Source organism: Nannospalax galili, unplaced genomic scaffold (genome assembly GCF_000622305.1).
Source record: "Nannospalax galili isolate Female #2095 unplaced genomic scaffold, S.galili_v1.0 scaffold215, whole genome shotgun sequence".
Classification (NCBI taxonomy): Eukaryota; Metazoa; Chordata; class Mammalia; order Rodentia; family Spalacidae; genus Nannospalax; species Nannospalax galili.
In genome coordinates, this window is record NW_008338533.1 from 426997 (window position 1) to 441201 (window position 14205).

At 40.1% G+C, this 14205-nt stretch overlaps 1 protein-coding gene across 6 annotated transcripts in view; it reads left to right on the top strand.

The window, feature by feature from the left end:
- The window catches only part of Nek10 (NIMA related kinase 10), a 270542-nt gene that overhangs the window by 9357 nt on the left and 246980 nt on the right, over positions 1-14205 (top strand). For all 6 annotated transcript variants that reach the window (XM_029563521.1, XM_008833138.3, XM_029563522.1 and 3 more), the window contains exons 2-3: positions 7574-7684; positions 7941-8001. In XM_029563521.1, coding sequence (XP_029419381.1) covers positions 7611-7684; positions 7941-8001 — 135 coding nt within the window. In that variant the 5' untranslated portion in view covers positions 7574-7610. The remainder of the gene's footprint in view (positions 1-7573; positions 7685-7940; positions 8002-14205) is intronic.

Here is a 14205-nt window from a genome sequence, read left to right on the forward strand (position 1 = left end):
AGAAGAGAGAAACCAAATGACCCAATTAAAAGATGGGCTAAAGATCTAAACAGAGAGTTCTCAAATGAAGAAATAAAGATGACTAAGAAATATCTTAAAAACTGTTCAAAACATTGTTAGTAATTAGGGAAATGCAAATTAAAACTACCCTAAGTTTTCACCTTACCCCAATCAGACTGGCTAGGATCAAGAGAACAAATGATACCAAATGCTGGCGAGGATGTGGATATAGGGGAATGCTCATTCACTGCTCGTGGGATTGTAAACTCATGTAACCCCTATGGAAAACAGTGTGGAGGACTCCTAAAAAAATAAAAATGAACCTACCATATGACCGAGTTATACCACTCCTTGGCATACACCTAAAGGACTCATCCTATTGTAGAGACCCTGTACAACCATATTTGTTGCTGCTTTTTTCACAGTAGCTAAGAGACGAAAACAACCCAAGTGCCCCTCAACTGACGAGTGGTTAATAAAAATGTGGTATATTTCCACAATGGACTTCTATTCAGCAGTAAAGAGAGATGAAATAATGAAATTTGCAGGTAAATGGATCTAGAAACTGTGATACTAAATGAAGTAACAGACTCAGAAAAACAAAAGAAGTATGTTCTTCCTTTGTGGATCCTAGCACCAAATCCTTTTATATTCCATGTTCTTTTAATAGGATGATGCTGTACAGAAGTCTCTTCTCGGTGAAATAACTACCATCTTCATCACTTCAGCTGTTCCTGTTTGCTAAACATCATCACAATTGGGCTTTTGATGGTTGTGTTCCTTCATTAAAGGAGGGGCAAGCAGGGTCCGTGGACCCTCACCAGAGTATCCAGCCACTCTTCCCAGTCAAGTATATGTAATTTGGCTCTATTCACACATAGTCTACTGGATTTGGGGAGGACTAATGTATATAATCTGGGAAAGGCTAGGAAGAGAAGGCTTGATCCATGCTGGGTAAAGGTTTTCCCGTGTGCATACCCTCGGGTCACTCATACACCTCAGCAACCCCTTCAGTCATCTATGTAAGTAAGCTCAGTAAATTCACTGGTCCTCCAGGAAAACTTTAATCATACATTGGTTTGATACTAGAACCTTAAAAGGGGATAAGCATTGCTTAGTATCCCCAGGAAAATAATTCTCAGAACAGACGGAAAATTTATTTGTTAATGTTATTATGTCTTATAATTATTAAAAAAGAAAATGAGAATGTAAACGATGTTAAAAGGATATGGGAATGAAGATATTTTCCAAAATAGAAAAATGAGAAAACCTAAGCGGTGGTGAAGGTCTGTGGAGGTTTGTTATGATATACAAAGGATGAGACAAAAATAGTATACTCATAACCTTAAAATGTCTAAGTGATAGTTTATTCAGCTACTTTAAGGAACAAAATATATGTCTAGTCAAGGTTTATCTGAGAACATTTGGTTTTTGCCCAAGATTTATCTACACATGGTAATTAAAAGTATCAGGCTGATGGAACTAACCTTCTTGCATGTTTAACAGCCATACTTTGAGGCCTATACTAATCTGGTCAGAGGGACTTAAAGGACAGTTTTTGCTCCTTACCCTCCAAGGTTGACTAAGTTCCAGGGGACTATGAAGCATCCCTCAAAATGTCCTGTAACTGTGGTGAGTCACCTGTCATCCTGTTGAGGGAGGCCATGGAGACCCCATCAGATGGACTTGAACCAGTGTCCAGCCTATAAAGAGGAGGGTCAACTCAGAGGAAACATTTCCTCCATACTTCCAAGTGAAGCCAGCCACAGTCGATCAGGACCTTTGACTTATCTTCACATAGATGGAACTGGTAAAAGAAAGGAGCCAGGGGGTTTTCCCAAGCCCATGTGACCCCTGAGGAACAGATTCTCCAACGACCTGAAGAGTAAATGTAAATTGGTTTATTTGGGCTAAATGTATGGTCTTAAACACCCAAAAGGAAAATATAACCAAAGATTAAAGTGATCAGTACTTTTCTTTTAGATTTCAAGGGATTATACTTTCCAGACATGAGTCTTAAGTCCATATAAAATGTTATTTAGACAGTTATTTCTCATTGATGATTTTGTTTCTAAGCAGAAAGTGCTGCTCAGATGTAAGACTTCAAATCTTTGACTGCAGTACTGTAGTGCCCACCTGCAGCTAAGGGAGAAACCCCACTATTGTTCTAAAATGATGGATAAATTTGTTTTCTCCCCCAATCTAGAAAGCTTTGAGAGGAAATGACACTGATTCTAGCTACTCCAACAGCTATCAAAGTGTCTGAAAGCAAATCCTGAGTCCATCATTCTAAAATCCAGCCTTGGCAGACAAAAGAAAAATGAGGTGGAATCCAATAGAGGGATGCTTTTGGAAGCTCTCATCAAGAAATTCCAATGGACTCTGATATGACCATTTGAAATTTGCCCTGTTCTTACTTTTTTTTCTGGTTCTCTGTCTAGAACTTGTAATACTAACTACTCTTGCCTTTACTTCTCCTTCACATCCTCTATTCACCAGTCAAGGACTTTCTTTTCTCCAAACAGATAGGAGTTATGCAATGACCCACTGAAGGGGTACCCCAGTTGTCTCACCCTGCGTCCCTGTTCAACATGGAAGAAGCCAGAGTGGTCTGTATCCCGATTCCGTATCGGCAATTTGGGTCACCTCTTCAGAGGATGGTGTGATAAGAACAGTAGGTAGGAACTGGCTAGGCAGTTAAGGTAAAGAGACCCCCCCCCAAAAAAAAAGTAGCCAGTTTCTTGGGTAAAAGTCAAAATGTCCTTGGGCTTCTTAGCAACATACTCTGTTCCAAAGGCCAAAAATGTCAAAAGTATTTGGGAGCTCTTATCTAATCCCTAAAATATTTTAGGGTTACCTCTTCAGAGGGAGGGAATGTTAGATTAGCTAAAAGCCCCATTAAAAAGAGAGGAAGAAAAAATACCAGAAGTTGTCAGCAATTTCCATGCTTTCAAAACTCCTAACACAGTGGCACCTTGCTATGTTTGGCTCTGAGTTAGAGATGCAATCTTGCCCACTCCCCCGACCACAGCTTCTGTGTACCAACCCCGAGGAAATACTTAACCAGAAAGTTTCATCTCAATGATACTGATCTTTTATTAGTCATAGATGGTTCTTTAGCCCCAACTGATCAGCATCTAGTGTTTTGATAAAGCACAGATTGATCTATCTCTTGTTATTCACAGCCGTGTCTTAGACTCAGCTGACCAGAAACCAAGGATTCTTAATCCAAACTACCACGTGAATAGCATGATAGCTGTTTGTACAGTTATCCAAATTAAGAAATCAGTAATTGGCACACTCCTTTAATCTCAGCACTTGGGAGGCAGAGGCAGGTGGATCTTTATGAGTCTGAGGCCAGCCTGGTCTACATAGTGAATTTGGGCTAGCTGGGGCTACAGGGAGACCTTGTCTCAAAAAGACAAAAAAAAAAAAAAAAAAAAAAAAAAAAAAGAAAAATCAATAATTAGCCAATACATTTTAACACACTTGTTTTATTTGTGGCTATTCTACATGAATTTTGTCTTCTTTTTGAAAGAACAAACATTAAAAGAATTTTAAGATAAATATGTACAGTAACGAAGTTGGAAAGATGTCAGTTGTTTTTCATTACTAGTTATGGGGATGAAAGTTCTCTAAATTCTTTTAATTTGTCCACTTTAGCATTGTTAGAACTGTACCTTGCCATCTGATAAGGGAGGCTGAGCACAACTCATTAAAAGACAGAGAGCTTGGCCCAGAAGTGCATGTACATAGTCTTTGTAGTGGAGGTGGAGAAGGAGGATCAGGAATGTACTGGGTCAGGTTATGAAAAGTGAGGACGCATACAGAGGATGTTTTGTTCTTTGGGATGCATGCTTCCTATCTCCTGCCTTTACTTCTTTAGGCATACTGTGTTCCTGATTATTTTAACTTTAGGTATAATACTTATATGTCACATGTAAATGTTATGTCAGATGCAGAGGTATGGGAACAAAAGAAAATTAGACCCAGATCATGATGCTTAGTATGTTTTATATGATCTAGGGTTTCTTCCTTAATAGCCAACCACTTCTCTCTCCTGGGGACGGCTTTCAGCCTCACCTATGTCAGATCCTAGGAATGAATGTTTTTAGTAAAATATTTGTCCTGTCCATATACAAAATATGATGGGTGCTTGGCCAACAGGAAGAAGTGTGAACTGAAGGTTTCGGGAAAAAGCTTCTATAAGGCTGATTGACTAATTAAAACTTCCCTAATTGTGGAGAAGAGAGATGGATGTTACAGGTCCAACCCAAATTATCTTGGACTGTCTTTAGCTCTCCTAATAGCCATTCATTGCCTACCCCTGTGTTTGATCTAACACTCATCCTTGTGACTATTAGGGATGTACTAATAAGACCTTATGGGGTGTACTAATAAGACTCCCAGCTTCCACCAACCCAAAGACCAAGAATATTGTTAGATAGCATCTGAGGCTTATCGCAGAGATTTTCCCACTTTGCTGTAATCCTCTTGCCTGATATTCTCACCAATGTATTTTTAAAAAATACCTTGACTCATTATTTTCCTTGTTCTGCTACTGTGAAAACATCATGACATTGTTACCACGTTGGAACGTGGTATTTGGGATAAACTGAATCTGTGTTCCTGGGCCATGATCATATTTGGCTCCAGGAGAAACTGTATCTTACTCTTGTTCAGTTGAGAGCTGTGTTTTTATGTCAACAAACTCAAGTGTTGGGAGGGGGGAAAAGGGCATCGTAATAATTTAGAATACCTTCTGTTTTATATTTGGTAAACATGAGGCCAGTTAAGGACCTTTTAAGCAGTTTGATCAACTTTGGAATAGAAAAGGAGTTTTGAATGACAGATCTGAAAACTGAATCACAAATAGTCACTTATTTAGTTAGTGGCTTATGGTGCACAGGTTAGATTAATTACAGTCAATTAGATGATTTTTCCATAGCATGGATCTCTTCCTCTGTCATGTACATGGCAGTTTACCTGACAGCTAACAGGAAATTGCTGTTGACCCATGTTCAGGTAGCAGCTGGCATACTTTAAGAATTCCAGAAGGGGATTGGGGAGATGGCTCAGCACCTTGGCTCAGGTTTGGTTCCCAGCACCCACTCAGATGGCTCACAACCACCTGTAACTCCAGTTCCAACGGATCTAATACTCTCTGGCACCTGCATACATGTGGTACATGCAGACTCATGTAGGCGCGTACACACATGCGCATGCACACACACACACACACACACACACACACTCCTGTAATCCTATCACTGGAGAGCCTGAGGCATTAGTAGAATCACTCTGAGTTCAAGGTCAGCCTGGTCTATGTAACCAGTTCCTGGACAGCCAGGGATACCTAGTGAGACCTTATCTTTGAACACAAAATAAAAGATGAGTACAAGCACACTGGAAATATGGTATTTGGCACAGTGCTTGCTTGTGAATGGATTGGACTCCCTGAGACTCTTGAGAATGTGGCCTATATTGAGAGACTCCTGTGAGCTGACAGTGTCCAATAAGAATACCTGTGCATATAACAATCATTGAGTCAGTTTAAGATGATAACTATTTAGTAGAAAACTAGTATTAGGTTATCCCCTATGTCCTGTGACCTGTTTAGACTCAAGTTCCTAAGCCTGATATCAATATGCCTAATATCAATGTCAGGTATGGGCTCCATCCTAGGAAGCAGACGTTAAATCCAATTAGAAACTGATTGGTTACTTCCATGATAATCATGCCACCATTGCACCATGGGCGTATCTTGCCAGGTCAGTTGTTTTTATAGTTTACGGGTTTCACAGCTGGGTAATGTTAAAGATTATTTTTCCTTCTAGTAGCTTGCATAGCACCTTCCAGCACTATGAAAACTAGCCAGCAGAGATGAGGCTCTAAAGTCAGCACTAGCTTGATTTCTCCTTGTTTGTTCTACAGCTCATATATGTAGTATCTTCAGCAGTAAGGTCTTACCATCTAGTTCTGGTGAGTAACCAAGAGAAGGAGCAATGTCCAGTATAGTTTGAGGGTCTGTGGGACCCCTGATCATCAGATTCTAGAGAGGGAGTCCATTACTGGCATGGGGGTTTTCTGTCTTTTATTTTCATTAGCCTATGATGTCTAGAAAGGGCAATGTCCCCCTGTTATAGGATAACTCCTTTTTAATCTCTTTATGATATATATATATATGTATATACTTTAAGAAGCTTCTATAGTGGTAGGTCTCCATATGGCTTTTCCTAAAGGCCTTTAGTGTTATTATCCCTCCCCATACTCCCTCCTCTGCCCTGTCCTCCCATTTTCCACCCCATTCAGCCCTTTCTAGTCTAATGTTCCCCTTGCTCCCCTCATATCACTGCATTTGACCTCCCCTCCCAGAAAACTCCAGGAAGCCTCCTCCCCCACCCACCCATGACCATTTATTAGTTTCTTGACCTCTGAATTTCAAATTGAAACATACATATCTAAGATTTCAAAGCTCTCATCCAACTATGGGAGAGGACATGTGATGTTTTTCTTTCTTAGTCTGGGTTACCTCACTCATGATTGTTTACTGTTCCATCCATTTACCTGTGAATTTCATAATGTTTTTAAAAGAGCTTAGACTCATAGGTTAATGCATCTCTCACCTCTCACCAGAGAAGTTTCCTCATGCACCTACAACTAGCCAGTGTGCAGAGAACAAGAGGCTACAGAGTGCTTACCCCTGAATAGGACACCTGTATCAAATCTCTGCCTTATAAGGCTCAGAGATCATTGTGGAAGAGAGGGTGGAAATATTATAAGAGCCAGAGGTGGTGGATGACCACAAGGAAATAATTTTCCAGACAGCTGGTCAGTTAGTCGTATGAACTCACAACAATGATGACAGCATGCACAAGTCCCATGCAACCTCAAACCAGAAAAAAAAAAAAAAAAAATTCCAGCATAGACATGGGGAAAGTGGGTAAGAAATTCCAACCCAGCCTAAGGAAATTATAGCAACCAGATGGTTGCTGGGAGGAACAGAGACAATCTGTTTTAAGCATGGGACTCTTGATAGGTTAACCAGGCTCCAGTGGATAGACCCACACTGAAGGACATTTGGTGACACAAGTTAGACTCTATAGGCCTTAAATTGTGTTAGGAGGTTAGCAATAAAGGGAGGTTCAGATAGGGGAAGGATCTAAGTACCATAAAATCATATTGTATAAAAATTGCAAAAACAATTATAAAAAAGAATTCTTATGGAGAAAGACAAATGAGATAGTGGAGCCTCAAGAATTTGTTAATAGACATATATTTTGGAAATCCGAAATGAGAGCACTTTTACTGACATGCAGAACAATATTTTTGGTAACAAACTAGCTGGAATACTTAAAATCAAGCATGAACCAGGAAATACAGGTCAAAAATGGCCCAAGTGGATCTAAGGACCTTTGAAGGTAAATAGTAAATTATTTTCATTTCGATACTTTTAAGTATTAATTATTGGATGTTTAAATAGATGTTGTAAATGAATTTTATCTGTGTTATAATTAAGACTATTTGGGTCACATGACCCATCTGAAAGTTCTTGTTTCTGTTTATTTTGTAGGGAATGCAATGTTAATTCTGAATACTGATGTTCTACAATGCCTGATCAAGACAAAAAGGTGAAAACCACAGAGAAACCAACTGATAAAAAGCATCAAGAGTCTACCACCAGGTAACCAAGTCCTTGCTAATCAATCATTCACTGGGACGATGGTGCTGAGTGGGTTGAGTTGTTTCTTGAGAAAGGGACTTCTGGGTTACTATGTTTACTGAAACACAGGGTTCTTCACAGAGTTTTGACAGAAATGGTTATCGTGGATGCATTTGTCTATAGAGGCAGGCCTCCTCAGTGGCAGTGCCATCAGTATTATATGACCTTGTTCACCTGGAGCCTTTGTGGGTTGACATTGTGCTATTCTTTCTCCTAGGGACTATTCAGATCTTAAAAGACTTCGGTGCCTTTTGAACGTTCAGTCAAGCAGACAACAGGTAGTTTTCAAAGACTGTGCATGTATTAATAAAAATCATGTGTTTCTGAAGGGATTCATCTGACATCTTTGTGTACAGTTTCTTTGTTTTCTAAGACTTTTCTTGCTGTTTTCTCTCATCTGAGTCTGCGAAGAATTGGCATCTGAAGCTTTTTCATCTTTCTGCACTCGCACAGACCCTGCTTGCCGTCATGTTTCCTAATGAGAAAAACGTGTCTTTTTCAGTCTGTAAATAGCCAATTCTTTAATCAAATGCCACAGTTTACCTTTTTAGAGCTTTAGGGAAGTTCGTTTTTCCAGAGTACTGTTTCTACATTTCTTCCTCCCAATATACTGTCTAACCCTGCTCCTTGCTATAAGACCACTCCTAATGCTTGCTGTAGATTGTGCCACACCAAAAGGAGGGGGAGGACTGAGCTTGTGGCTAGTTTTAGTAATGTCTTGTGCTTTATTAGTCAAGAAAAGACTAGAACTCCTGCTTTATCTCTAAACTTGACTTTTTGCTTTTACTTTTAGAGGAATTTGGAAAGTCATAAGATTAGAGATAATCCATTGAGGGTTTAGGAAACAACCTAGTAGTGCTACTAATGATAATAGTAGATGCTCATATAGTACTGCCAACTAGTTAACGGCAGGGACAGGACTCGAATGCTGGTCCTCTACCTCCAGAGTATACTACAGTACACTTTTTAAGTCAAGTTAAGAGTTCATGTGATTAGTAATCAGTTGTGATTTTTAAAAGTTTTAAATTTTTTTTTATGTGTGTGTTGCTTGCATGTGTGTGAGTGCACCTGTGTCGTGCAATGCCGCGGAGGTCAGAAGAAGGCTTTGGATTCCCCTGGAACTGGAATTAAGGATGGTTTGTAGCCACGATGTGGGTGCTGGGAATCGAACCCGGGTCCTCTGCAAGGAGGTCCTCTGCAAGAGCAGTCAGTGCTCTTAGTCACTGAGCCATCTCTCCAGCCCCTGTGATTTTTTTCTTATAAAACCAAACTTACAAGAGAACTATAGCATTTTTATCTATTTATTTATTTTAGAAAATGACTTCCTCAAGATTTGGTGGCATATGAAGGCAAAATAATGATAGCTCACATTTAAGGAGCATTAGCTATATCCTAGTGTCTTAACTGCAATGCTACCCTGTTTAATATTTAAAACTTCCACTTTCACAGATAGAAAAACTGAGGTGCAGAGAAATGACCTTTTTAAAAGACACTCTGTCTTTGCAATGTGTGCCTTAATCACTGAGATGCCTTCTTAATGAGTTGGAAAATTAACCTGTAGTTAAAAATGGTTGAACGAGTGAAAATGTCCTTAGAATATCTTTCTCCGTGAACCCTTTCTTTGTGTTATTATGCTTCAACCCCTATGAACCCTCTTCTTATCTACCTATTCAAGAAGTTACTTTACCCATTTTCATCTGTGGCTCACTGCTTACAAATCTTCGTGAATGACTGTCTCGATCATGTCGACTCTTTCTTGGAGAGGAAGAAAGAAGACCTTACATACAGTTTTGATGTAGATCCAGTTTTCCCCCTGGTGCATCCTACAGTGTAACCACAACCAGACTCTGCTGCTTGCTTGCTTGTTCTCTCAGACTTCCTCCATATGCACTCTGTCTTGTTTCTGAGACCCAAATCTAACACTTCCTCCTCTACACATGGCTGCCTGCCTCAGGTTAGGCTTTCTCTTCTGGAGCAACTTCTTTCCCAACTGAGACATTGTTGCCTCTCTTGCTTTGGAAAGTCTTGTGTATGTCCTGTTTCCTGATGATGCCACTCATTCCCTGTGCCAGCAACTTTGCCTTCCTTCTGCTTCACTGTGCTCTTTATTCCATGAGTTTGTGGTTAGTTTCTCCTAAGTTGAACTGTGATCTGGGAATTTAGTCACTATGAACATGGGCAACCCCTGGTCAGACAAAAGAAACGCCAGCAGTGTGTCTGGGTTGCTTTTGTTTGGGGCTCAAAGTTTTCAGGGTTGAAATTCGTCCTGGCTAGATCTACTTTTTCTCCTTTCAATACCACTTCCTTGTTAACACCTGGAAAGCTCAATTAAGGTATTTACTGATTTCCCTTTTTTAGTCAACTTTGGAATTCTCTATTGTTTGTCTGACAGGTTCACATGACATATCTTTTTGTTAAATATTTCACATACACACATGGAGTATTTGTAATCTTTGAATTATTTTAGAAAGCAGATAGTTGAAAGAGAAAATGCAGTGACTGTCCTCCCTTTGAGGAAGGTTCTTAAGCACCACAAAACCTTTGGCTAATTCTGTTTATAAAACTTTCCTGCACCTGTCATTGTGATAATGAAACTTACCCTGAGCTCTATTCTCCTTTCATGAAACAGTATACAGATATTTATGGGAGAAGGAGGATTCTGGAAATAAACTCAAGCATTTACTTATTAAAGATACATGAAATAAGATAGGTTATCATAAATTAAACCCTAACCCAAAGAGAAAAGGGCTGGGAGAGTCTCGGGCAGAAATCCCCGACAGCATGCAAGTGGCCCATGTTTGCCTCTCAGGTTTTCAGTATCTGTTTTGAAGAAGAACATTTGGGAGTGAGACACCTGAAGTTTTGCTGTAGAAGGACATGGTTTCTTTTTTTAAATTTTAAATAAATATTTATTGAGAATTTCATACATGCATATAAGGTGTTTTAATCAAATCCATGCCCACTTTTATCTAATCCTTAAAAGTTTTTCGGGTTACCTCTTCAGAGGGGAGAATGTTAGAGTAGCAAAAAGCCCCATTTAAAAAAAAATAAAGAAGAAAGAGTACATGAAATTATCATAAAAAAGACATAGTTTCTTTTTAATGACTTTTCATGCTTGTTTGTTTATTTACAAATGGGTGGTGATGGCCAGGCATGGTGGCACAGGCCTTTAGTCCCAGCACTAAGGAGGCAGAGACAGGCTGATCTCTGTGAGTTGAAGGCCAGCCTGGTCTACATAGTGAGTTCCAGGCCAGCTGGGGCTACAGGGAGACCCTGTCTCAAAAAGAACAACAACAACAACAACAACAAAAAAAAAACCAAACCAAACCAAAACAAAACAAATGGACAGTGATGACCAATTGCTGGTACCAAGAAGAAATGTATCCTGTGGGTTTGGGCAGAGTTGCAGAGAACCAAGCGCCCTTCCCGATTCTCCAAGGAGCCAGACCATTGCCGCCACTGTTGCTTCGTGCTGTGGTGTGCTGCCTCTGCTCACTGACCTGACTCCTTGTGCTTGTGTCTCCGCAGCTCTGTCCCATCAGGGCTGGTCTTCTGTGGGGACTCCTCCCTGACAGATAGAGCAGAGAGGCCCCTTCAGCAGGAGTGGGGTTAGACTAATGAGACCTGGTGAGCTGCCCAAGAGTGGTTAAGGCAAGGTGAAACTACAGAGCTGGCTAGAAATTTCTCCAAGCTTTTCACAAATCTAGAAGCAATCTATCTAGGGCTAAACATCAGATGATATTTCAGACACAGGCAGGTAAGAAATTGATTTGTAGTTAATAAAAAGATGGAGAAAATGAATTCATTGTTGGCTCCTTAATTTCCTTAATATGAGAGAGGTTTGATTTTGCTTATTTATTCATTTGTTTTGTTTGTTTGTTTGTTTGCTTGTTTTTTTGAGAGAGAATCTCAGTATGTAGCCCAGGCTGGCCTGGAACTATGGGTTTTTCTGCCTCAGCCTCCTGTGTACTGGGATCACAGGTATGGGTTACCACACCCAGATAAAAATGTTTTGATATGAACTGTCAAAACAAAGTATGGCATGATGGGTCTTATACTCTCAGGGGCCTGACAAAGGCCAGGTAACTATGGTACATGGGGATAATGATCCTAGATGAATGGTACAGTGCACATGCAAACTGTGAGGCCACATTTAGTGTGAGTGACAGACAGGGAAGAAGGAGATAGTTCTGGAGAGATGGCCAAGACTTGATGGAACAGGCCTCTTAGGTGAAGTAACGAAATAGTCGTTATCTGAAGGAAGGATAAAACAATATTGATGATAAATTCCAAGTAATGAGCAAAGATGGAACCCACTGTGTGTCTGTGGCTGTGATTCTGCACTTAATTCCGTAATACAGGAGTGTGACATTTCCAAGCAGAAGTGAAATAGTCAGGCTTTGTGAAGGTCTAAGGTAACTTTACTTCAGTTTGACTCTGCCTTTCTGTTCCCATCATCCAGGCTACACAGGCACCCTCCACAGCATACACATCTTTACTTCAATCTGCATAACAGTCTGCCTAGGACTGTGAAGCACTCCTAATATCTTGGTCCACCACCACCATCTCTCCTTCACTTTCTGTCATACAAGCTCTGTATTTCTCAAGCCAACTAGTAACTTCAAGTTTCTCCTGTTTTGAACTGCCAACTCCTCAGTCACTATCCATCCAGGGCCTCTTTCCACGTCTAGTACACTGTGTGTCTATAGCAGGTGTGTGGAATGGATGAATGCATCCGAAGTGGTTTATAGGATCATGAATTGACTGGAAACAAAGTGTGTATTCATTCAATAGCTTCACGCTTGAATAGTTGCCATATGCCCAGCTTTCTGTGCTGTGTTAGGAACACAATATATAGGTATTATTCTGCCTTTAGAGTGACTGGATTCAGGGAGATGGCTGATGTGTAAACTAAACATGTGCTAGACTGTGGTGAGTACAGTAAACAGGGTCCATAAAGTTCTAACCTATGCCTTGGTTCAGTATCAAAAGTTCAGGACTAGTCAGACCCAGTGGGCCCTGGAGCACTGTGGAACCCAGGGAAACTGCTATGGATTGTGAACTAACATTGCATTCATCTAAGGGGCATGCTTGCATCAAGGTTCTTATTATAAAGTTTCTGGTCTTTGCAAGTAAAGCTGCCAAGTACATCTTGCCCATTGTGTTTCCCTGGGTTGATTCTTAGCACTGGCTGGCTGCCTGACCCTGAGGGGGATGCTGAGAGCTTGCAGCTTTCTGGCACTCCCTCTTCTTTGAGTGGCTTGGACGTGTTCGCTTTGTGCTTCCGTTTTTTCTTAAAAACAATATTCTAGGAGTTTTGTTAATTTCTTAGGCCTGGAAAACCTACTCCTACTTTATGTGTTATGACATTTTGTGTCTAACACAAAAGTGTGCTTGCTGCTCTGACTTTATAGTTAATGTCTTTAAGTTATAAGTTCACATTTAGAAGTCACCTAATTTTTAATGACAAATCTTATTTATTTAGCAAATTTGTTTACAAAATGGCAATGATTTCAAGGCTTAGAAGAGTATTTTTTTTTTGGTCTTTTTGAGACAGGGTCTCCCTGTAGCCCCCAGCTGTCCTAGAACGTTGCTTGCTGCTCTGACTTTATAGTTAATGTCTTTAAGTTATAAGTTCACATTTAGAAGTCACCTAATTTTTAATGACAAATCTTATTTATTTAGCAAATTTGTTTACAAAATGGCAATGATTTCAAGGCTTAGAAGAGTATTTTTTTTTTGGTCTTTTTGAGACAGGGTCTCCCTGTAGCCCCCAGCTGTCCTAGAACTCACTATGTAGACCTAGCTGGCCTCAAACTTATAAAGATCCGCCTGCCTCTGCCTCCCAAGTGCTAAGATTACAGGCGTGTGCCACCACGCCCAGCTAGAAGAGTATTTTTCAAAGCAGTTAGGGGGGGATGGAGAGATGGCTCAGTGGTTAAGAATACTGTTCTTACAGAAGACCTGGGTTCGAATCCCAGCACCCACATGGCAGCTAATAACTTTCCATAACTCCAGTTCCAGGGGATCCATCAGCCTTTTCTGTCCTCTGCGGGCATTGCATTGCATGACACGGGTGCACTTACCTACATGCAGCCAATACATGCATACACATAAAATAAAAATAATAAATAAAACATTTAAAAACAGAACTACGCCTGCACATAGCAAGTGCTGTATAAGTAGTAAGTTATTTAAGTTCTATAACCCTGAGTTATACACTGTTATAATTTCCATTTTTAAATGACATGGAAACCAGTATACAGAGAGATTAAATAAATTCTCCAAGATCACACAGCTAGCTAATGGTTGGTTTACATCCCCAGAATCTAACTAGCATTTCTTCTTTTACTACTGAACATTGCTTCCTCCAGTCCCTTTGGCCATTTCCTCACAAGGGCTGTAGACTGAGTGATGAACTGACATAGAAAGGTGATTTTTACAGAATAGAATTTTCACTATTTTGAAAATTGAATTGTGGC